General features: G+C 45.1%; 1 protein-coding gene across 1 annotated transcript in view; it reads right to left on the bottom strand.

The window, feature by feature from the left end:
- Positions 1 to 24560, bottom strand: part of C4_1H18orf63 (chromosome 4_1 C18orf63 homolog) — a 1615038-nt gene that overhangs the window by 573748 nt on the left and 1016730 nt on the right. Inside the window, exons 8-9 of the mRNA XM_086966887.1 lie at positions 7972 to 8068; positions 7780 to 7865 (exon numbers count right to left, since the gene is read on the bottom strand). Of these exons, the coding sequence (XP_086823013.1) occupies positions 7780 to 7865; positions 7972 to 8068 (183 nt within the window). The remainder of the gene's footprint in view (positions 1 to 7779; positions 7866 to 7971; positions 8069 to 24560) is intronic.

The raw sequence follows: 24560 nt of genomic DNA, 5'->3' as shown, positions 1-24560 counted from the left end.
TCACGTTCATGCCAATCTATAGATATCTTGCATGCTGACCATAGATCAGCAGGGACCACAATTTAAAAACAAAGTGTTCAGGTCAATCCACAGCTCCTTCTAAATGTTCACAAATCGATCAACCTGCTTTTACCACTGTACAGGTTTCTTTCTCAATCTCTGGAAATCATTTGTAAATGCTGCAAGATCAGCTCTACTCCAAGGTACATGAACATACCCTCCACTCAGACTTCTTGGAAAGGGAAAGCTTGGACACCCACTCCCTCTTTTTCTCCAGGAGTGGGTTCTCCTGTTATTCTCTTAGAACCCTTACACTTAGCCATCTCTCTACCCATCTATCCAATGTACTCCAAAATCAAATGCATAGTATGATCTCTCAAATTTGTGTTTTCAGTCCCGCTATAATCAGATTCTCTATATCCTGAGCACTTAATGCAAGTCTGTGTTTTTTCTGCAATGCCTTAGTTTGTTCCACATCAACATCATATCAATTAGCCAATTCAGATAATTTCTATGTTCCTGTCTCACTCTTCTGGTGACATCTTTACTCATGAACAACAACTTACTGGTTGATTAGAGCCTATTTAATAGAGTTTCGAGCTTCCACTTATCATCGCATCCAATTCAGTTTTCAATTTGGCCACATCAATCAAATCCGCCTTTACAGCTGATTTAATAGTTCCATGACTAGTTCCAGTACTTTGGCTTCCTATTTATTTTTCATTATGCTCTTTTAACCACTTCTCTAAGTCTTGGACATCGAATATATGTTGACCCCTGGAAGTTCCCTTCTCTGGAGTGGTATTCTCTCAAGGCGTGCTGTTGTGCACATTTGGGAGTGTTTCCAATACAGGCAAATCAAGGCGCACTAATTCCAGAAAGAACCTTTACGGGTCTGCATTTATTCAGCAAAGCAGACGGATCTTCACCTGCTGTGCAAGGTGCACTCGCATTTATCGGGACAAATGGTACAAATTGCATTCTCTGACTCTCTACTGCCTTTACTTCCATAGAAGCAGGCATTCCCTGATCTCCATTTCCAATAAAGTTAGGACTGCATATAGGAACAATTGGGCCAATGGTGACCGGTACTGTAAGAGCATCCGGAAGCTGTGATGCCAAATTATTGTTGCAGTTTCCTGAGGTTCAGTTTGTGTCCCGCCAGTCGATATTACCCCTACAACAGCAGGACTAGGAGCAACCGGGGCTGAAGTACTTCCAGATCTATCAGTAAGATTCACATTTCCTCCACTTTCCATTTGCGTCTGGTTATGTCTAGGTGGACGTTCAGCTAGCAACTCATCGAATAAGATATCACCCTGCGTTGTTATCACTGTCTGCAATTCTCTCCTTCCTACTTTTCCTTCTCTTTCTGTCAGCTTCATTTCCCTCACTTATTATGACAGGATACAACCTTGCTCCCTCAATCATATCCACTCTCCATCTCTTTTGTTGGTTATCCCATCTTACATTGGCATATGCACGCATCGTTTTTGTCATCCTACCTTGGTATTTGTCTCTGTGCTTTACATGTGCTGGCCGTTTCCATGCATTAAGCTCTTCAAATTGTGTGGTTCTAGGTAAAGGTTTCATTGCAAAAAATATCCCCTCTCAAATGATCAATGATTCTGAAATTGAAGGTACCGTAGTGGGGAAACATCAATGCACCTTCTTTCTCTATTGACTTGTGCCAATTTTTAAGCTAAATAATAAAATGTAACCCTACTTTTGTTGCCACATAATGTGCCAGTGTATCCTCTGGTGGCGCTTCCCTGCCAGTTCTAGTAGACACCCCTACATCTCCTTGTATCATATCTCTTATTGCCTTAAAAATCTCATTTTTCAATTTCTTATTTCAACAAATTTAACTCAAATCCAATTAAACAAAACTTAAGTTCTGTAACAATACGATCACTAATACCAGCATTGCTTTCAAGGAACAATTTCAACCAATCCCGGCGCAGTGTTACACCAACCAACCTATCCCAGCGTGGCACACCTTGATGTCACCCTCACTCCTCGCAGCAGTTCACCATCCTTCACAATTTTTCCCACACTCTCTTTCTCTCATTCACTTCTGTTTATACTAAAACAACAATTAAGAATTGTCTGCTCCACTAAAAGAATTAATAGAATAACTCACCCCAAGAACACATATCCACAAATGAAACCGCAACCAGTATAGAATCACCCAAATAAGTATAGTTTCCCTTCTGCACAAAAGGTCCACCACATTAATTACAGCTCTATCTTGCATGCGAAAGTTCCCTATTTCAATTTCGGTCGCCAACGAGGTCTCACGACAAACCCCACACAACAATAGCAGATAATCACAACACAGGGTCTTCTGGACCTTTATTATATATCCCGGGATCTTAGGTCATGTTGGACCCGATAACAACTTCAACTTCAACATCAACTTAATACCACATTCACATCACTCTAACAACATCTCCGGCCTTTTGTGACACCAAGGGCCTAGCTATTAATGTGAGCAAAACTAAATTCCTTGTCCTGAACCCCCCTAGGAAATCTGTTATCCCTCCTGTTCTAGACTCAGTGCCAATTGAAAGAGTCAGGGAGTTCGATTATTTGGGCATTCGACTTTGTGACACCATGAATTGGAAGCCCCATCACCAAAAGGTCTTTCTGACGCACAAGAGGGTTACAGGGGCCCTGCTAAAAGAACAACGTGCCTCATCTCTTAAACCTATTGGGGCACTATTAGACATCTATAGGGCAAGGGTGGTGAGTGCGGCACTGTATGGTGCGGAACTGTGGGGTGTACAGAGAGTTGTCACCTTAACATACCTTGAAAACAACTTTCACAAGGACCTTATAAAGGTACCACACTGTACCCCCACACTCCCTCTCTTACTCGATGCAGGTACACGCCCAATAAGCGAACAAATTAGGCTACGCCCCCTCCTATTATGGGCCCGGATATGGAATGTTCCTGAATTGTGTAGTTATGCTGACGCCCTAAGAGAACTCCTTTCCCTACCCGGCTGGCACAAGGTCGGTTGGCTTAGGGAAGTCAAGCGGCTTCTCTATGAATTAGGCCTAGGAGAAAGCTGGGCCAATAAAATAGCTCCATCTAAACAGATGCTTAAGAAAATGTATTGGTCATGGGTGGCTAATGAGAGAACGAGTAACTCCAACCTATGCAAATCTGCTGTTGAGTTTCTTTCAATCAAGGATCTCCCTCATAGAGAACCATACCTGGACTTGATCTGCAACCAGGGTGACAGATCGTTGTATTTCAAATTCAGGGTGGGAGTGCTTCCCATAGGGCAGTTAACCTCCACTTGGAAGCTACCGTTGCAAACTGTTCCAAATTGCCCCTTCTGTGATTTAAGGGTTGAGTCTGTTGCCCATTTGTTGTTCGAGTGTCCCGCATATGCAGCGCCCAGGTCGAGATGGCTGAAACCACTATGCAGGAGCCTGGGAACTAGATCGTACCTGGAGGCATTACGTATATTACGATCTGATGCTCGTCCTTTTTTCGCCTGTTGCCTGGCAAAATTCCTGGGCTGGGCATGGCGGATAAGATCTGCACAGAAATTGCTGCTTCAGTAATACATTCTTGCTGTATCTGCCCCTAATTCGTTTTTATGCCTGGGTAAATAATTTATTTATAATATTCTACTATTGAATTTGTAGATTTTATTCAATGTGCATTGTTATTTTGATATGTATTTTATTCACCTTTGTAATGTAATGCTTTTATGATATGCAAATATATCGAAATAAAGCTATTTACTACTTACTACTACAACATCTCCGCCAGACATCACACAACCAATATTGTACCGCAAGCTAAGTATAAATTTCACACTTACACATCCCTTCTAATACTCACTCATCCTTCGCTGTTGTTTCAACGCATGCCACTGAAACTCTGCCTGTTCTCCATGCTTCGATCCTAGATTCTGAACTAGGGACACCAATGTTGGGATCAAGATTTTCTACGTCAAGTTCTAATTTCCTTCACTTACTAACTAACCATCCAATAATGCTAACAATTGTTAAAGTCTAGGCCCACTTACAAAATTCTCTCCAGAGGGACAGGCCTGTCTAGTAGAGTGAGCGGTGAAAGGAATCCTATCACTGGTTATCATTCCAATACAGTGCAACCAATGTGGTACATATTAATCCACTTGACTCTTTGATATGAGTTTAGTAGGTTTAATTATAAATTCAGAAACACAACAATGTAGATCAATCTCAGCAAAATCGTATAAAAAAAAAAAAAGATCAGAGTAGGTCAAAATCTCCTTACAATATGTACCCTATATAGTACAGAGCAAATTACTAACTTTAAAATAATGACGCAGGTAATCAGAAAGAAGAAATGAAGGTTAAATTGTATCAGATGATTCTCTTTAATGAGAATGAGTAACCTAACTTTCCCTACACTACCTTGATAAGGGCAACCTTATAAACTAAGGCACTTGAGTTAGCACGTAATCAAATAAGAAAAGAAGAAAGGTGTCAGCCATCGGAGACTTCAGTAGAAACACTCCGACAATGGGTCAAGTAGCTTTAAGCCATGCAAGTAGTAGCATAGGTCTGCTCCCTACGGTACCCCAAAATGGACTCTCTCCCTAACTAAACACAGCACATAATATTGTCTCCCGTCGATTTGATACTCTCAAGTGGCTTCTCCTTGGGAAATTTCCATAGATCTGGTACAACTAGATATTTTCAGCACCTTTCCAAGCCAGATAGCAAATTCTCTCTTCACGTCCTTGGTCTTTCCTTTCCCATGAGAACTCCTCTTTCTGCTTGTCACCGTGATTCCTTCATCCTACGACTCCTTCTCATATTCTACTATCTATTTAGACAAAACTCCTTTATTCTAAATAATGAGGCTTATTCACACATGCAATAGAAACAACTCAGAAGCATACATTCCATAATGAAGGTTAAACGTGAATTATATTTCAAATCTTAATGTGAGCAGCAACGGAACTAATTTCTTCTAGAGGCATAGTTTTCCTAAGTTAACATGTGCACAGGGTTACAGGGTATGTGCACCTTTCTATACACAAAAATATAAATGCAACTCCTAAAGCACTAATAGATTAAATGAATTATAAACATCTCAGTGTTAATGTATCTGCACATGATCAAATCGAATTACACTTATAAAAGTTAAACATTAGTTACACCCATTCTAATTAGGTATCGCACAATATGACATTTCTGGTTATTTTCCCTAGTCACATTAATGCATACATTTTCACATACCTTTAATCACATTCTAAATACATGTATTTCAAACAAAATACCGTTTAGCACAAAATACTCTACTTCCTTTAGCACATAACACTGAGTATATTTGAGTGCTGACTATGCGTGAGTATGATGCATTCCTACATTATCTCCAGATGGGATCAAGATTACACTTCTTCAATATCCAATCCTGGATTAACTCATACAATATTCTTGATTAAAAATAAGCCATTAAAAAAAAGCTAACTTTTTGGGCTTCTTTCTTGATAAAAGACTTAAGAGTTATTTAGAGTTTTGGTGGAGGTAGGACATTAACCAAAATTAGCCTGTCTCCCCATCCAGAGATTATACATGGGTATAACCTGCACTTCTTCGGGCGAGCTGTTTGTCAGCTCATCTCACAACAAAACCTCAAGATACATTTCTAGACCTTGGTGTTGACAATAATTGGTTATGGTAACTTTTTGTCAACTAGTCTTCCTATAGTACACTTGGCTCCTGTGAAGGCAGACCTATACACAAAGCTTTGCTTTATTAATAGAACTCTAAATATTTATTCGTATCACTCCAGCACTTCCATTTGGAAGCAAGAACACTGCACATGACGGCCTATATCACTTAGCACCTGACTTCAACGTTGACATTTTGGGGGGGTTAAAGCTGTTAAACAGTGCAGAATAATTTATTTTAGAACAGCTAGTTTACAAAAGGAATACAAAATAGCCCACGTCTTCTCTGGTAGTGTGGCCACAATGCAGAACTCCCTCTCCCCAGCTTTATGGACACAACACTTGTCTAGGTACTTTCAAGAAGGTGCTAATAAAACTTATTTTCTGTTCCCAGTTAGTTGCATTTCTCACTGCGTCTGTATTCCACCCTAATCTTTGCTGATTGTCCCATCAAATTACTCCACACTCTTCCACTGCTTCTTGTCGTATGCTCCCATCTCTCCCCTACTCCATTCCATATTTTCCACCTTAATCTCACACACTTGACGGCATTTTCCATGCTCCCAAGCCACTACTCTTACTTACATTCTTACACACAGATTGTAATGTGTTTCATGCATATTGTCTAAATTTCTGTAGTATGTTTATTACTGTACATATTTCAAAAAGCAAAAAATCCAACTAACCCTTCTGACTGCATTCTTGGAAGTCTTTTGGGGGAAGTATCTGTCTGTAGACAGCAGCATTGAGCTGCTCCTAGGGTTACACAGATACTACAAATTCAGAGACACAAATTGGGGAAAAGCTGATCATTACCAAGCTGAATCTACTGCAGTGTATTCTCTTGAAGAGCCATATATCAAAACACTTGAGAAAGTGTAATTGACTCTATTTCAAAGCCACTCCTGTCCGTGCATCCCCCTTCTCTGTAGCAGATGAGAGGGTAGGCAGGGTCTTTGAATGATTTATAGGAACAAAGAAGAGAAGAAGATAATAGGAGTGAATCTGATCAGTTACAATGAACAGTTTGATAGCTAGGACAATCATATTTTGGAAGATGATGGAATTAGGTTTTCAGGTGGCAACTACGGGATTGGAAGGCCCAAGCAGTAACACAGAGTTTAGGGATTATAATCAGCCATATATTGGATCTGTAATCAGCCAGGCGTGCAGTACTGGGAGGGAAGGCCAGAAACACAAGGATTTCAGAAGGGTCATCTGTCATATCATAAAAGAGTGTTGGAGACAACTGTGAATATGCTTCACCCAGAGGCATAGCTTTGGGAGGGGGGTTTTACACCCCCCCTAACAAGTTTATTCTGTACTAAATAGTTGAGAACAAGTGCTTTTAGTTGGGTATGGTGAACTGTCTGTCAGAATTCACCTGGGATACTGACAAACACACACACTCTCGCTCTTCCTTGTTTTGAAGGCCTTAAAAATGTTTATTAGTTTGGAAAATATGTTTTAGGTGCCCCTAACAAGCTACCTCCTCTCTCTCTCTCCACTGCTCCCTAATCCCCCCTCATGTCATGCTTCTCATATAATGCATCTTAACAAGATATCCCTGGGTGATTGTTAGGAAATTCAAAGCTTATACACCCCCAATCTTATTGATCAAGTTGTACCTTGGATGTACCTTACAATTGGGGAAATTCCATCCATGTGTCTTGGTAGGGGATTTGCTGAAATAAAGGTAAGGGGGGAAAACAGGGACACAAGAGAGCTTCAGACAGAAAACAAGTAAGAAGTGATAATATAAGACACACGTTGAGACCATGAGAGGCTGGACAAGTCAAACAATAACCCCTTAGAAAGTCTTGATAAGCCATGCGGGGAACGCTATGGGTTGACCGAGGCAACCAATGCTAACAAGCTATGCTACTGAAAGGATGAGAAATACCAATGGCATTACCATAACCTAACATAAACTAATCTGGCCTAATGTGCATAACATTACATATGAGGGTTTGGATTAGATAAGAAAACATCTGCTAATATTAATCAAGTCCATAAAAAGCATGGAGAGACAGCGATTTATGTAAAAGCAAAAAGGTTATCAATAAAAATAAAATCTATAATAAAAGGATACGTGAAAAGTCTTTCCCCTATTGGCTTAAAGTAAACACTGCAGTAAACTATATCGCCGCCATGATCTTCTGGGAGCGTATAGCCATACTATAAAAGAAAAAGACATAACTGTAGTGTGCTCAACAGACAAAAAAAGCAGTTAACAATATAAAGTCAATGAAGCTGATGGCCTGCCTGTCATGTAATACTTTACCAGATTACGCCAGTGCAGCTGCAAATCCTTGTATGAAAGGAAAGGTGACTCTGGTGGAATCGTATGGTGTACATTCATGATCTGTCCCATTTTCATGCTGTCAGAAAGGAAAGCAAATACGAAGAGCAATTTTAAAAAAATGCATTTTTACATAAATATATTTTCTGATGGATACATCTGCCTGACAATTCCTCACCTTCTGAATATCCCCAGGCGCCAGAAGGGATTTAGGAAACTTTTCCAAGCAACAGCTCCGGACGTCGGCAGTTGGAGCCAAACAAATCGTAATATGGTGCACATGGCACACTGGTGTAATATCTTCGGCTCCTACCTGACAAGGGATCTGAACCCGAACGCCACTTCGGCAGTTATTGAATTTCTCTAGTTTTTTGCTGAAGTCAACTGTCTCTCACTCCTTGTCAAGTTTTAAGCCTTGATGTACATGTAGGGTGACCAGATTTTCAGATGGGAAAACTGGGAGGGGCACAGACATAGAAATACGACTAAATGACCTATTACTTCTCAGGGCATCATATATATGAAATGTATATGTATACATATCTATCTATATATTTATATATATATATATATTCACACGCCCTCTCCTGCCTGTGAAGAGCTCCAGGTTCTGGGGGCCGGGCTCTTCACCCCTGATCTACACCTCATTAACTCCTGCTCTGCTGGTTAAATGAAGCGAAGCAGCACAGCAAGAGAGTCTAAAAATATGAACTTCTTACCCTACTTTCTAAGAGGGTGGTTGGAACATGAACCTGCACAACACTGTAATTAATGTGCAGGTTCCCCTGACCCTCCCTTAAAAAACAGCAATTTTTTTTATGTTGGGACGTGGAGAAACAGCGGCCGAGACTCTCCTTTAAAATGCGGCCCCCAGGGGAAGTGAGGTCGGCAGACCAGTCTTCCCCTGGGGTTTTCGCGCGATAGCTTAGGACAGGGTGTGAGGTAGTGTAGGGGTGGGTTAGGGGGTGGGGGTTAGGGATAGTGTTTAAAAGGGGACAGGAGAGGAAGTCCTTCCTATTCCTGTTCCCCACGCCTTTAGGGTTAGGTCAGGAAAAGTTTGAGGAGAGGTTAGGGCAGTTTTTTGGTTAATTTCAGCAGCAGTGTAGCGTAGGCTTAGTGGCAGGGTTGTGGAAGCTCCTTACCGGGTCGAGTGGCTGAGAGCAGTCGGGGATCCTCCGGTGTCCCGTAAACACGTGTGGTCCTTGCTGGGCAGGCGTCGGCGGGGGAAAGGCCTCTCTCGTCAGGTAGGCGGTAGCGGGTCTCCAGGGTGTGCCATGGCGGAGCCGGACGCGGCGGCGGTTCGCCCTGCGCTGCTGGTTCTGGGCCGGGCTGGGAGATCCGACCTCCTTCAGCCTGGCGTGCTAGAGCAGGCGTGGGTCGGGATGACCCGGACGCCACACTCTGCTTCTGCGGGAGTGGCCGCGGCAGTGGCGGCCTGCCTGGATGAGCCACCACCATCCAAAGCAGGGCGGTGCTGGAGACAGCAGGAGACAAGCAAGCACGGCGGTGGCAGCTGAGCCTTCCCGCGCGCCCCCGCAGTGAGCCGGCTGCTGTGGAACAGCCGGAGAAGGCAGGCAGGGAGGGCGGGTCAGCCCGGAGCGTGCAGGTGATGTCTGGGGGCCCGGTGGGAGGAGTGGCACAGCGGGACCTCCAGGTCAATGTGCTGGCTGAAGGTGGCTTTGGGAGAGGACAGGGGACTCCAGCTAGGCTAGCGAAGGGGAGGGGGAGAGTCCCACAGAGGAGCCAGCAGGGGATGAGTTTGTTCTGTGCCTGTCGGATGAGGGGTCAGAGGAGGGGGAAGGGGGGACATGGGGAAACAGCCTGTGGACCGGTCATGTGGTAGGAAGGGGGTGGTCAAGCCCCAGGGTTCCAAAGGGAAAGGGCCCCTGAGGGCCCACATTGCTCAGACAGGCTGGAAGCCCCCGGTGGGGGGCCCCAAAGCCCCAGGGTGATGGGCATGTCGCAGGAGGAGAGAGTCCGTGAACAGCGTTGCATCATAGCGGAGACAGAGCAGAGGTGGCAGGCTTTGTGTGCTGCCAGGGAGGCAGGATGGTGGGGTGTGCTGGTGGGCACGGTGCCACCGGCGCCTGGGTTTGTAACAGGTGTAGGCAGAGGTCAGAGTAAGGGGGCTGCAGGGTCCAGTGATAAGTGGGTCTAGGTAGAGGGGCCAGGAACTGCTTTGTCGGCAATGAGACCTGAAGGCGCTGGGGCCCCCTCAGGCGCAGACGACCTAGGGGGGGGAATACTGGCCAGCGGTGGAAGCTGGCAGAGGCAAGGGTGGGCCGGCGGGGCGCAAGACGGCCTCCAAATGCTGGGGGGAAGCAGCAGGGGGGTTCGCAGCAGCCTGCCCTCCACCGCGGGATCGGGCAGGAGCTGTTCTGGAGGCCGAGATTGTGCCTGGGGTGAAAGGGAAAGGTCCGAAGAGAGTGATGAGCGAGGTGCGGAAAGCGGTTGTGGAGGTTGTGGATGATGAACAGCTGGACTATGACGAGGGTGAGGATGAGTTGGAAGAGGGTGAGTTGCGTGAGGAAGGATGTTAGGGGAAGAGTGGGGCAGCAACAGAGAAACTTGGTGTGTTACAGGGGACGCAGGCCAGCACCAGTCGGATCTCGCAGGTGGGAATGAAGACGGTGGATGCCAGGCGAAAGGACCGGGAGGTGCCCACAAAACTTTCAGGTGAGGGCGCTGGGTGGGATGCGTGGAATGATAGTGCAAAAGGGGGACGTAAGAAGGCCTGCCGGTCGGTGGGGGTAGGGGATGGGTCTGTCAGGGACACGGGGGTGCAGTGGGGTTCGGGGGGGGGGCTTTAGTGGAAGGGAAAGCGCAGGTGGTGGTAGCCAGTGTGCAGACTGACAAACCTGAGGACCTGTGTGGTAAGGAAGAAGGGGGGACAAGCACCTGAAGAAGTTACCCTATATTTTGGTTTGGCGATGCCACTTGGGTCTCATTTGTCGGAAAAGACGAGAGCGAGGATATGGAAGCATGAGTACGTAGACGTATTCAAATTGTTGCAAAGTGAGATTCATGCAAAGGAAGGGTCCAAGGAGGAAGAATGGGAGTTGACTAGGCACCCGAGAGTGCCTATATCGATGGAAAATTGGACGTTGGCGTTTTTGATTTACGCCAGTATTTATTGTGAGAAGCACGCGGACAGGGCGATAGCTCTTTTCAAATATATGGATGTAATCAGAAAGGCACAGTTGCATTTTGGAGGATTTGCCTGGCTCAGCTATGATGAGGAGTTTAGGGCCAGGATTAGCGGATTAGCGTTAACCCAGATAAGGCTTGGGGAGACATTGATCAGGAGCTTTGGGTTCAGTTGATGTCATCTACACAGGCGGCGGCGTCTACGCACACGGCCAGTGGCCTTCCAGTGGCCTACCTGTCTTTTCAGTCGCGTCCCGCCCAGTCTGGGGCAGGTGGGCAAGAATCTTCTGCAGGATCAGGGAGTCAGGGTACCTACACGGGGACCGCTGGTCAGCAACCCAAGCCTGGTGGAGCCACCATTGGGGCACGCTGAAATTTTAATAAAGGTTTCTGCACGCGACACCCCTGTAAATTTAAGCACAAGTGTTCCAAATGTGGGGGAAGACACCCGGTTACGCAATGCTTTACGCTGGCCACACCTTCTGAGCAGTGGAGGGTTAGAAAAGGCCGTGGACGGGCTGGGCCAAAAGGCCTCTACACCGGTTGATGTGGTAGCCATGGGTCCATGGCTCTCTCATACCCTGATAGAGAGGTGGCTTTGAAGTTGCATTGGGGGTTCACAGAAGGGTTTCGGGTAGGGTACCAGGGTCCTCGGGAGAGAAGGTGGGCGGAGAATTCAGGGTCTGTGAAGGAACTACCGGATGTGGTGACGGCCAAATTGCAGAAGGAAGTGTTGGAAGGCAGGATTGTGGGACCGTTTAACGCATGGCCGGTGCCGGACCTCATTATTTCACCTTTGGGTGTGGTCCCTAAGAAAGAGCAGGGTGAGTTCAAACTGATTCATCATCTGTCATGGCCGGAAGGGAGTTCAGTGAATGATTTCATTGCGGAGAAGGACTCCAGGGTGTTGTATGCGTTGGTCGATGATGCCACTGGTCTGGTGCGGGTTTGTGGTCAGGGGCGGAATTGGCTAAATGTGACATCAAGTCGGCCTTTCACCTCCTTCCCATTCACCCGGCTGATTTCTCTTTGCTAGGAATGCAGTTTGGAGAGTCATTTTTGTGGACAGGGTCTTGCCGATGGGTTGTGCGATTTCCTGCGCGCTTTTCGAGACTTTTAGTTCTTTTCTGCAGTGGGCCTTTGTGGACCGGAGTGGGCACTGGCTGGTGTCTCACTATTTGGATGATTTTTTGTTTGTAGGGAAAGGGCAGAATGGTGAGTGTGGGCGGCATTGAAGCAGTTTCAAAGTTTGGCCTAGGTTTTTGGAGTTCCTTTGGCGCCGGAGAAGATGGCAGGGCCCAGTTGCTGTTTGACCTTTTTGGATATCGAACTTGATTCACTGGCATGGCGGGCGCGTGTGCCGGAACAGAAGGTGTCGGAGATTTGGGTGGTTCTGTTGCAAGTGGTGGAGGTCCGAAAAATTGATTTGAGGTCTGTGCAGCATCTTTTGGGTTTGCTGAATTTTGCTTGCCGGGTGGTGAGGTCCGGGAGAACATTTTGTAGGCGCCTCGGCATGGCCATGTCAGGGGCGGTACTCCATCACCACAGAGTCCGAGTCACATTGGGGGTCCGATCGGGTCTCCGGGTGTGGCTGACCTTTTTGGAGGATTTCAATGGCATGTCCATGGATTTTGGACACGATAAGATGGTTTGGCAAGTGCAGCTCTATTCGGACGCGGCAGGTGTAGCCGGGTTTGAAATTTTCTGGGACGGGCGATGGTGTGCGCAACAGTGGCCGGATCATTGGTTTCGGCAGAGCCGGAGCATTGCTTTTCTTGTGTTCTTTCCCTTGTTGGTGGCATTACAGGTCTGGGGGCCCGAATTTCAGAGCAGGTCGTGCTGTTTCATGTGGATAACAAGACGGTGGTGGATCTGAGGGTGTTGCGCTTGCTGCGAAGCTTTATAATGCAGTTTTTGCGTTTTAATGTGCTGTTTCGCGCGCAACATGTCTCGGGTGCAAGCAATGACATGGAGGATGCATTGTCTCGTTCGCAGTGGCAGCGTTTCAGGAGGCTGGCGCCAGGAGGGGAAGCTTGCAAGACTAAGGTGCCGGAGGGTATCTGGGCCTGGGGGAGTGAGAGTAGTGGGGTTGGTTAAAAGATCTATAGCTGAATCCACTAGGCACTCCTACGGGTTGGCATGGTCTGAATTTGGCACGTTTCTAGGCTGGACTAGGAGTGCATGTGACTGTGAGCAGGGCAAGGTTCGTTTTGTGTTGAATTGCATGGATAAGGAGTTGTCTCGGACGACGATTTCGGGCAAACTGGCAGGGATTTCTTTTTACAGTATGTTGCATTTGGGTTTTGATCCAGCTAGGTCTGCTTTACTGAGTAGAATGTTGAAAGGCTGGGGACGTTTAAGGGGGGAGGTTGGGGGGAGGAGCCGTGGGAGGCCCTTAGGTTTGAGCTGTTACAGGGCCTTGTGGCGGAGTTGCCCTATTGCTATTATGACGACCATGAAGTGGCATTATTTCGTTTGTGTATGATTTGGATGTTTTTTTGGGCTTTTCGGGTGTCAGAGTTGATTGGAGCAAGGGGTGCGCCTGGGCGAATGTTTGAGGATATGCGTTTGGATGGGTCACGTTTGGGAATCCGGTTGGGTCATTCTAAAACAGACCAAGGCGGACTTGGCAAGTGGGTATGGTTGGGGGAGAGTGGTTGTGTGGAGGTGTGCCCGGTGCGTGAGTGGAAAGTGTTTTGTGGCAGGGTGCAGAGAACTGCGGGAGAGATATTTTGGTGTGCTTCCCAGAAGCGGGTGACTTCTTTCCAGCTGTTGTCGGTGTTGCGAATGGCGCTGCGATGCATGGGCAGGGATCCATCTCGGTACGGGACGCATTCATTCCAGATATGTGCAGCCACGGCAGCAGCTAGGTTGGGTTAGTCCTGGGATGCCATTAGGAGGATCGGGCGCTGGCGGTCTCGATGTTGTGAACGCTACGTGCGCAAATAAAGCAAAAAGGGCGAGGCTGCTTTTGGGGGGTAGATAGGGCTGCTGTTTGTGCGCGGTTATGGCTTTCGGTGTGGTGCTAATCTCTTTTTCTTCGTAGGTTGCGTTCAGGGGCCAAGACGGTTACCTGGATTGTTGGGCATTCCTTTGTTCATTGGGCCTCGAAATATGCAGACAGACAGATATACGGCCGTAGCCTGGGACTGAGGAGCAGCCATCATGAGGTCCAGTTGTGGGGTAAGAATGGCATGCATTGGGGCGACTTGCTGACGAAGAAGGTGGCTCAGCTGGGCTGCCCGGACATGATTGTGCTCCACTTGGGGGAAAATGACTTAGTCAAGCAGTCGGGAGTGGCATTGCTACATTTGATGCAACAGGACTTGGAGGCTATAAAGAGCAATCTGGCTGGCGCCTGTATTGTTTGGACTGAGTTTGTCTCACGACGTGTTTGTAGAGGGGCGTTGAAGCCGGCAGCCATTGAAAGGGCGCGGCGCAAGTTGAATAGGGCTATGAGACTTTTTTATGCTGCACATGGGATCAAAGTGATTGCTCATGTGGGCCTACAGCTGGAGGAGCCCCTTCTTTTTCGAGATGACGGAGTGCACCTTTCGTACATGGGAAATGATTATTATATGATGGAAATGTGGGATACTATCAGTCTGTTGTGGAATGAGTCTATCTGGTGCCGGCGTGATTGAGAACGAAAGGTGCACTGGTTTGGGGTGGGGCAGGTAACTGCCCTCTGGGGGTTCCCTGGTTGGCAGTACTTGGGAGAGGTGGGGAGTCCATGACGGGCATAATCACCCTTCCAGGGAGGGGGATACAGGTGGAGGATGGGACTGTGGCAGGCAGGAGTGCGATGGCTGGACCTTCTGGAGGAAGTTGAATGAGAAGGGTGTAAGTGAATGATATAAGTGAAGAGGTCGTGGTGTGAATTGGGAGTTGAGTAATTGGAGTACGAGAGTGGATGTTGGTTGGAAGAGATGAGGTTGGGGATTGTTAACTGTTCTTTTGTGTTATGTTGAACTGGTTGTCAACCCTGTCCTAATAAATGGCCTTTTACGCTAAAGCAACAGCGTGGAGTGGTTATTGCGCGATGCGGCCACCAGGGGAAGTGAGGTCGACAGACCAGTCTTCCCCTGGGGTGTTCACGTGATAGCTTAGAACAGGGTGTGAGGTAGTGTAGGGGTGGGTTAGGAGGTGGGGGTTAGGGATAGTGTTTAAAAGGGGACAGGAGAGGAAGTCCTTCCTCTTCCTGTTCCCAGCGCCTTTAGGGTTAGGTCAGGAAAAGTTTGACCACTTTCCCACCCTACAGTTATGGAGTGGGGAATGGGGGGCGATTTCATTTTGGTTATAAGCGTGCCAGTTAAGGACGGGTTGAAGAGGTTGTGTGGCAGTACTTTGGAGGGGTGGGGAGTCCATGGCGGGCATAATCACCCTTCCAGGGAGGGAGATACAGGTGCAGGATAGGGGTATGGCAGGCAGGAGTGCGATGACTGGAGATGCTGGAGGAGGTTGAATGAGAAGGGTGGAAGTGAATGATATAAGTGAAGAAGTCGTGGTGTGAATTGGGAGTTGAGTAATTGGAGTACGAGAGTGGATGTTGGTTGGAAGAGATGAAGTTGGGGATTGTTAACTGTTCTTTTGTGTTATGTTGAACTGGTTGTCAACCCTGTCCCAATAAATGGCCTTTTAAGCTAAAGCATCAGTGTGGAGTGGTTATTGCGCGAACCGCGGCTGTCCGGGGACGTCTCACCCTTTGTACATGTCACAAACAGATGCCATTTTACCCCCTTCACTATATCTGTAAGTGGTATCCCTGAAAGAAGCATGACACTCCATTCTGCGATTTGACAGCATCCACTCACCCCTAAAGCCATAAGGAAACAGAAGGGCAAGTTATTCTTGGTGGAACCGAATGTTCCCCCAAATAGTCACTCTTTCCTCTTTCATGTAAATCTCCTTGTTGAAAACAGTTCTTCAAATGGCCGTACCACAAAAAACATAAGAAAAAAACACAGGAGAGACAAGTATTCTTCGTCCTCCTGGAAAGTCTTGTATTCTCGAGACTGGTTGGAGAGTCTTCTCCTCCTCCTTGGAGCTGACAATAAACAGGCCCCACCGGAGCTTCTGGCTCAATGTGAGGATACCGCTCAATGAGTAGCCCTTCAGTGAGCTGTGTTAGACATCTTCATAACTGCCAATCCTCTCTTAGGGCCACTCTAATTGCCAAGCTAGCAGATTCTGCGGGAACAGCACCTTTATGGGCTCCAGTTCAAAACCTCCTGAGTCACCCTACATCAGGCTGTATAGCCTTAGTGCCACCTCCTCACAGGCCACCTACTCCACCATCTGCACTGGTAGGCCCAGCCCCAAAATCATGTTCAATGTTTTCTCTGGAAATGTCAGTTGGAGACTCAAGTCCACAGCTTATGCAATCTAAATGAAAGGACAGCCACGTTTCAGTTAGAAAGGTCAAGTCATGGTTTGAGGACCAGCCACATGTGGATATTATAGTCAGGACTCAAAGGTTCAACTGTGTTGAAGTGATTTCGTCTCTGATTGTGATGCACTAGACATGCTGAACACGGACTTTTAATGCACTGATGCAGAAGATTCAGAAGGCCAATAACTTCCTCCCACCACATTGTACAGCTATATTGATGCTGGGCTTTTCTTTAACTTCCAAAATGCCAGTGGCCTCAACACGTTTCTTCGGAAGAATATTCTTTAAGTTACAAGCTCCCATTCATAGAATGATTTGTACTTTCACAGTTGTGGTACACAAGGTTGCATGTGAGCCCGAGATGCCACTATAGACAGCTTGGCCCAAGTCTAATCTACTGCTAAAAAAAGACACACCAGTCTTTTATGTCTTCTCAGCCTTTCTGCCTTTTAAAGAGCTTTTATTCAAAACCATTGTTGATGCTTGGGACAACCCTTTTTCGGACCCAGCAGTCTGCTCGTAAACTGCATAATGTCACAAGCCTGCACTGAACAGTCCTAAATCTGGAAGCTCTGACATCTTCTGAAAAATAGAACCTCAATGCTTTCCACGCTGCACCACTTTACTATGAATCAAAGAGCATGAATGCCATGGGGCAGAATGAATTCTTCTGAGAGCCTCGCCTTGCATATAGCAAACTGCACATATCTCTTGACCAGATATGTCCACACAACAGGTTCTTCAATGCAGCCTGGATTCATCTAATAATATGGCTCTTTCTATGTCCACGGCCAAAGTTAAGCACAGGCATGACTGGTTGTGCCCTAGTGGCTTCTCTGGAGACATCAAGTCCACTCAAATGGATATACCACTTGATTGCAAAAAAAATTGCAGGGAAAACTCAGGTTCCTTGTTGGAGTGCTTCAAAGTTAGTAGAGCCACAGTGCATTCCCTCTGGATGCCTCCTCAGCCAAACAATTCCAGCATCAACATGGCCACTTTCACAGCTTCTCACTAACCCAGCCCTCTAGACAAAGACTGCCATCCCAACTGCTGCTAACACCTCTGTAGCTCCTCTCATGGAAGAGGTGGGTCCCAGGACCAGCAGCAATAGTCCTCCCTAGCCACGACCAGTTCCAAGACCGCAAGCCAACTGGTATTTTACCTTCTCTGCCCATCAGCTTCCAGTCAGACCCTGGATTGCCTTGTTTCTGGACCACCGGAAGACCATCATTATGGATGGGCAGGTGATTTAATGACATACTTGGACACTGGCAGCTTAAGGTGAGCTCACCACACTTGTTTGGCAGACATTTTCTGCAAATCATCAGAAGGCCAACGTCTTCCCATCTAACTGTCTCTTTTTCGTAGGTGCAATCATGAACACTGCCTGAAAAAGAGCCTTTATCATGCCTCAGACATTCATGGACATTAGGGATATAAGTACAATATTTCAGATTGAGGAAACTGAATCTGTACATTAGACCCTCCATAAGTTGTCCCTCATGGCCTTTTGTATTCTCCTTGTTCCCCCTGCTCAGTGAAGGGTGAGGTTACTTAATTGATGCATTATGAGCCAACGTGTGCATCACCAAGGCAGCCCTATATGCCATAGTTAGAATATTTTCCACAGTGCTCCCAGATTTGGAATGGTGAATGTGCCTCTCTAACCTTACGGTGGGTTTTCAATTTTGCTCTCGCTTGGTACAGGTGACCATGGAAATGCATGCTTCCTTTTTGGAATGAGGCAGACTCCTGGAAGAGATGCCAGTTTACAGCCTTTGGTCGCTGATAGAACAGTGCATGCATGTAAACATGCTCAGGATTTAGGCAATCCGACTTGTCTTCAAGGCCTTCCTTTCTTTTATTATGTGCTGGGTGATGCATGTTCTATCTGGTAATACAAGAGTATTCCACTATCTGAACAAGCATGGGGGATTTGGATCCAGGAAAATTTCCACAGAGGCCTATGCCTGTGGAAGTGGTTCCTGCAGCACGGGGTATTTGAAATGATAACACACTAAGCTGGGGTGTTAAATGTGCACATAGACTCTCTGAGAAGCTCATCGTTGGTGGGTCATGAAAGGGAACATCATCCTGACATGAATGCCAGGGTCTTCTCAGGTTTGGGGCCCTCATGCAATGACATGTTTGTTTCAGTCCATTGCACTACATCTTGCACCATCATGGCTCAACGGAAGTCCATTCGAGTAGGTCCTGCCTCCCTAGATGTTTTATCCAGACAAGTAGGAGGCACACACATGCCGTGCTTTTCAGCTAAAGGAGGTGTTGGGCTTTTCATATAGGTGAGTCCGTCACTCTTCTGTCCTTTTCTTCTGAACACCATTCTAAGGAGGAGGGTCAGCTACACAGTCTGGACAACAGAGAGCTTTCATTTTCATCATAGATGGATGAGAGCAGACAAGGTGGATGACGAATATTTTTCAGACTTTGTTATTGCTAATAGGGGTAAAGCAGTGACATGTGCATAATTTCCTGTGTATCATTCTTTGCAAGAGAATTTACTATGCTTTCTTGAAGAAGGAACTTCCTGAAGGAAATTACAATCCATTGCAATAGCACAATGGCAGCTTCCACTGCACTCTTCAAGGACTGTTTGATGACTGAAATTTGCCAATCGGTAACCTGGCCTTCAAAGCATATTTGCCAAGCACTAATGCTTGAACTTTCAGTCTAAGAGCACTGACTACCATGACTACCAGGACGGGAGTGCAGCAATTCTTGGTTTGATTGGCACTCCCAGTAATACACACACTTCAGTATGGATCAGAGATTCTTTCATAAGGTGATGAATCTATGAGAAGAGGTATCTATCTAAAGAACAAGTTATTCACCTGCAAAAAAAGTTATTTGGGTAGATACTCTGTCTTCTCACAGATTCCTCAACGGGCTCTCCCCTTTAGAAGCTGTGCTGATTGTAGAAAGGTTCAATGCTGTTGCATGTTTTGTTCTGTTATTGCGCCTGCGGATTCTTCATTCTGTCCTGTTTCTCCTTCGCAGACCTTGTTCAAGCGTTAAAAATATAAATAAACTGACACAAGCATGCCAGGCAGTATGACATAAAGCCTGATGCTGTCATGTCTGGTGACTGTCGGAGCTGTGTCTGGCATTGCATGGCTCCTCCTGGTGGCACTAGGGAGCTGCTGCTTGGTGAAGTATTCCAGATTCAGTCTGGCATCTGGGGATGATAATAAGATGAGGAATGTGGGAAAGTTTAAGCAATCATCAGGAAAAAGTGTTATCAAATGTAAATAATTTGCTCCATTATGATTACAACTTCCATTAATTAATAGACAATTTGCTCAGTAACGTGAATTCACTCGAATGATACATTTTAAGTAACATCACATTATAATTGTGATTACCAAAGCAGAAAAACAACCCTGGTGTAAGTGTAAAATTAATTTGATGAGTGTACAATCAGCTGGTTAAAGGATCTTCTCAATACCAACCAGATACCATCCATATACTGTCTGGTATGATGTCATTATAAAGAAAAGGGTACTTACCTGTAACTACAATTCTCCAGCATTGATATCTTTCATAGAATTGTGAAAACAGCTTAAGTACCCCAAACACCTCATTTGAAAATCCCTCAGTTCAACCACTGAGATGAGAGAATACTGGGCACCACCCCCACACCCTCTTACAGTCACAATACCTCAGATTTTCTGTAGCCCAGTGTGAAAGCAAAGTAATGTGATGCTTTGGGAGAATGAATGGTCGCTGGAAAATGTAATAACATCATCACTATCATACACATTTTATTCGGTCTACAAAGACCATAAAAGTACACAATGAAACAACATATCATACAATAATATACAAAAGTCAACACACAGTTCCTACATTTCAGCATCTGATTCAATCATTAAATCTCCCATACCTCATAATCCGGACCCTGTATGACCAAAATTATAACAATAAACAAAAAACATTACAATTCACAAAATGTTAAATATAGGTCTGCTATGCTATATTAAAAGACCAGATATAAAATATATCATACATCATTAGCTAATGCAGTTCAAACATAGATTCTATCCAACAGTATAGTATATGCTCCTTTAAACAACATCTTTATAGGGGCGAAAATATCAGTAAAGTGCGTTGTGTATGAATTCAACTGGCCTAACATGACACATTTATAAATATGTAACAATCAAGAATAAAAAAAAAGCATTAAAGTGCATTGTGTGTAGAGTTTGTCCGGCCCTACAACGCACATAAAGGAAATTCCCTGAGTAAGCGGCATGTGATGATATAAGAAGTCTTGGGCAGCCAAGCCATTACACTGTGTTAATACACCAGCTACAAAACTAATACCCAAAGTACATTTGAAAGCTGGGCCCATGATAAAAATAAAACACAACCAATCCCATCATCATATAACTTTCTTAACTTCAAAAATGAGGCCAAAAAACAAGCAACTGCATTTGTTACTTGAACGTATCGGAATAGCTGGAGGAAGCTAAGAGCAGGCTTGACCTGCACAAAATCCAAGGATCTCTAAAAAAGAGTAACAAAAGGTCTTACGGGGAATATCACAGAAACCACAAAAAATAGAAAGTAAATAAGATCCTTGTCAGAAAAATGATCACATGTACAGACACCAATCTGGCAATTCTCCTTTTTTAGGCTAGGGCAAGGCTAGCAACAAATGTATTCGTTTAAACCAAAATCTAATGAGGAGAAATGGGTGATTACCATTATTTACATTGAGCAGGTAGGGTTCAATGACAAACCCTGTTAAAATCTGCACATACCGAAGGTTTCTCAGGCCTCTTGCTCTCTCTAATAGCCTCTCGCCATAATAAGAAATTATTCCGTGCCCAAGAGATATCTGCCTTCACAAAGCGCCCTGAAGTTTAAAAAAAAGTTGCTCTAACCCATTTAGCAAAGGTGTCCCTTATGTACATTATCCATTATCCATTGGATTGACCTCCACAAATGAAGCTGCATGCAGTCTGAGATTATCTCCCTATTAAGGTGAGTTTTAAAACATGCCCAGATGGGGAGTCACCTGAGCAAAGGACGCATTGCTATAAGGTCAGAAAGATAGGGCCAACCCAGTCCCTTATGAATCTTATATGCAGGGGTAGCTGCCGGAACTGCTAGCAGGCATCTACAGAAGCCATTCTCCTCCACCTGGAGTTATGAGGTATCTATAAAGCCCCACACATCACTGCCATACATGACTGCAGAGCACGATTCAGCTTGATATATCTTGGTTAGAGCACCCAGTGGTTTGTTACAAATTCTGGAAGAAAATGGTGAAATCAGCCCCAATAGAACAGGCCAGGGAGAGCCAGCGGGACCCATGAATAGTGGTGATCAAAATCCACGCCTAGATATGTGAAAGTTTGGCCCTTGGTTATCCTATGGACCTGAACCTGATAAGATCTAGACTTGGTCCCTTTAGGGGCCAAAACCATCACCTGAGATTTACTGTGATTGGTGGACGAATCAAGAATATTCATGGAGGTGAAAAAAAATCAAGCAGTGTTTGCAGACCAAGAGCAGTCCTTGCAGGCAAAACCGTATCATCTGCATATAACAGTGCAGGGATTAGGCGATTTCCAACTCGTGGACCATTCCACCTGCTTACCTAATAACCTGACCCCCAGATTGTTCACATACAAGGTGATCAAAAAATGAGCCAATATACATCCCTGCCTGACTTTGTGCTTCAAAGAAAAGGCACTAGGACAGGACTCATCCACATTATCCTGGACAACTGCTGCCATGTACCTGTGCAACTTGCCAAGAAAGGTGACACTCTCTACAGAGACTTGGGTCTTGTCACTGTGTATTTGTTGAGTAACAATAAAAGATTGAGACACTTATCACATGTGATGTGGCCCGGGTGAAACCCAAATTGCAGGTCTGAAGAATGGAACCATACTCTGCCCACGACATGGCCCTCTCCATGATGACCGTACCCATTCCCGTGGCAGCAGAGTCTATAAGGAGAAGGGGCTCTAGCAGCTGGGTAGATCTCTTGTACCCTTCTTGTATATAGGGATAATGATCAACTTAGACAATGAGTCTGGAGGGCTCATTTGAGTGAAATACAAAAAAGGTGGTAGTGGTTTAGATGACCGCACATCTCAATCCACACAGTACAGAGAATGTATACCACATTCTTTGTCGTGCTTACACAAATGTAAATGGTGCTCTAAAAGGTACAAAAGCACCCTACTACCCTAGGTGCCTAGAACATGTTATATAGGCTGGATTATCTTAACCCCTTCCACGCTGATGACGAGCTGGGCTCGTCATGCCGTAGCCTCCTCGCACGCTGATGACGAGCCCAGCTCGTCACGTAACATGCGATTTAAAAAATCTCAGCGTGCGAGCGGAATTCCACTAGCGCGCATGAGGTTAAACAATGTAGGTTCAAATAAGGGACAGGACTCAGCACGATTTATTGTTCAGTAGCATATATTCCACATAGAAACAGTCAACACGTGTTTCGTCACAATGAGGCGACTTCTTCATAGCTGATAATGTATACATACTAAGATAGTTTTTACTTTCAATGTATTACAAGATCATTCATAACATGTTTTTCATGTAGTGAAAGGGACCAAATTAAAATATCCCAAGAAAAACAGATGCGAGTAGAAGGATATTACAGTCCCTAAAGTAAAGACTCACCTAGAAATACATGCACCTTCAGAAACACCAACAACCGGTGTTTAATTATTTTCTATTTTCTTCAGCCATTAGTAAGATGCATTACAAAACAATAATGAAAAGAAATGAGCTTTTCCTTTACACTTTGTAAGATTGATACACTGGTTGATAAAAAGAGAAGCTGAAGGTACAGAACACAGAAGGATTACAAAAGCTAATACTTCTACATAATAAAATAAAAGTAGTAAACCAAGAAAATAATAATAAATGTATGACTATACCCATTGCAGACTAGACCAGACCCCTTGAACCTATCTATGGCAGCGCGGGGTACTGGCCTTAGCAAGGGCTAACTCGAATTGAAACACCGGTCTGATCAATGCACAAAACTCTTTAGCATTTGGACTGATAGGATTTATCCAGGCTCTAGCAATACACAGACGCACACACACTATAATAATAGAGACTAGTGCCCTCTCAGAATTGGTAGCCTAAAGCTTAAGCCCAAGGAGTATTTCCTTTTCTGTAAGCTGGAACTAGCGACAAAATTGTAATGCTAGTGTTGCACATACATAGTTCCAGAATACCCTAAGCATTGGGTAGTCCAAAAACATGTGCTTTTAATCTGCTGTGAACAGTTTGCATTTAGGGCAGTACAACTTACTAGAAGATTGAGCTGTTACCTACTTAGAGATGAGCTCTGGTGTGTAATACAACATAAAAACTGTTTACTGTTGTTGCAGTTTTAGATTGACGGAGGCAACTGCTCTATCTAAAATATCTACTGCCTCCTGCATCTCTGCTGCCGTAATATTAGTATTCAAAAGCCAACTTAATTTAACTGATATCTGCAAATTATTATCGTGAGCTGAGGCAATGAGCTTTCGATCTAATGCACCAATGGCGCCTCTACCAGAATTACCATATATCCCCATCAATGTTCAAGAAGTATATGGTGCAGTTAACAACCTTTGCCCATGTAAGAAGTAGTCTCTTATCTGGAGATATTTAAAAAAAGAACGGTGTGGGAGCACAAATTCATCTCTAAGTGCGATAAATGAGAAGAAACCCTGATTGTCGTGTAGTTGGCCTCATCTGTAAATGCCCACTTAGGGAAAATATTAATTTTGATGATATTACACCTGCCGATAATACTAAGAGGGCACCGATGCCAGCTGTGTAATTTAACCATGACAGATTTAAGAAGTGATTCATAATTCAGGACGATTAGATCCTCTACCCAGCTACTAAGGCAGATACCTAGATAAATAGCTGTGTCGATGACCCACAAAGATGTTGGCAATGTGTCAATTTGGTAGTTGAGAATTGTCTGGGTTTTTGCTATATTCAACTTATAACCAGAGAAGGAACC

Source organism: Lissotriton vulgaris, chromosome 4_1, assembly GCF_964263255.1.
Source record: "Lissotriton vulgaris chromosome 4_1, aLisVul1.2, whole genome shotgun sequence".
NCBI lineage: Eukaryota > Metazoa > Chordata > Amphibia > Caudata > Salamandridae > Lissotriton > Lissotriton vulgaris.
The sequence above is the reverse complement of the archived record's forward strand: the minus strand, read 5'-3'. Positions and strand labels throughout refer to the sequence as shown.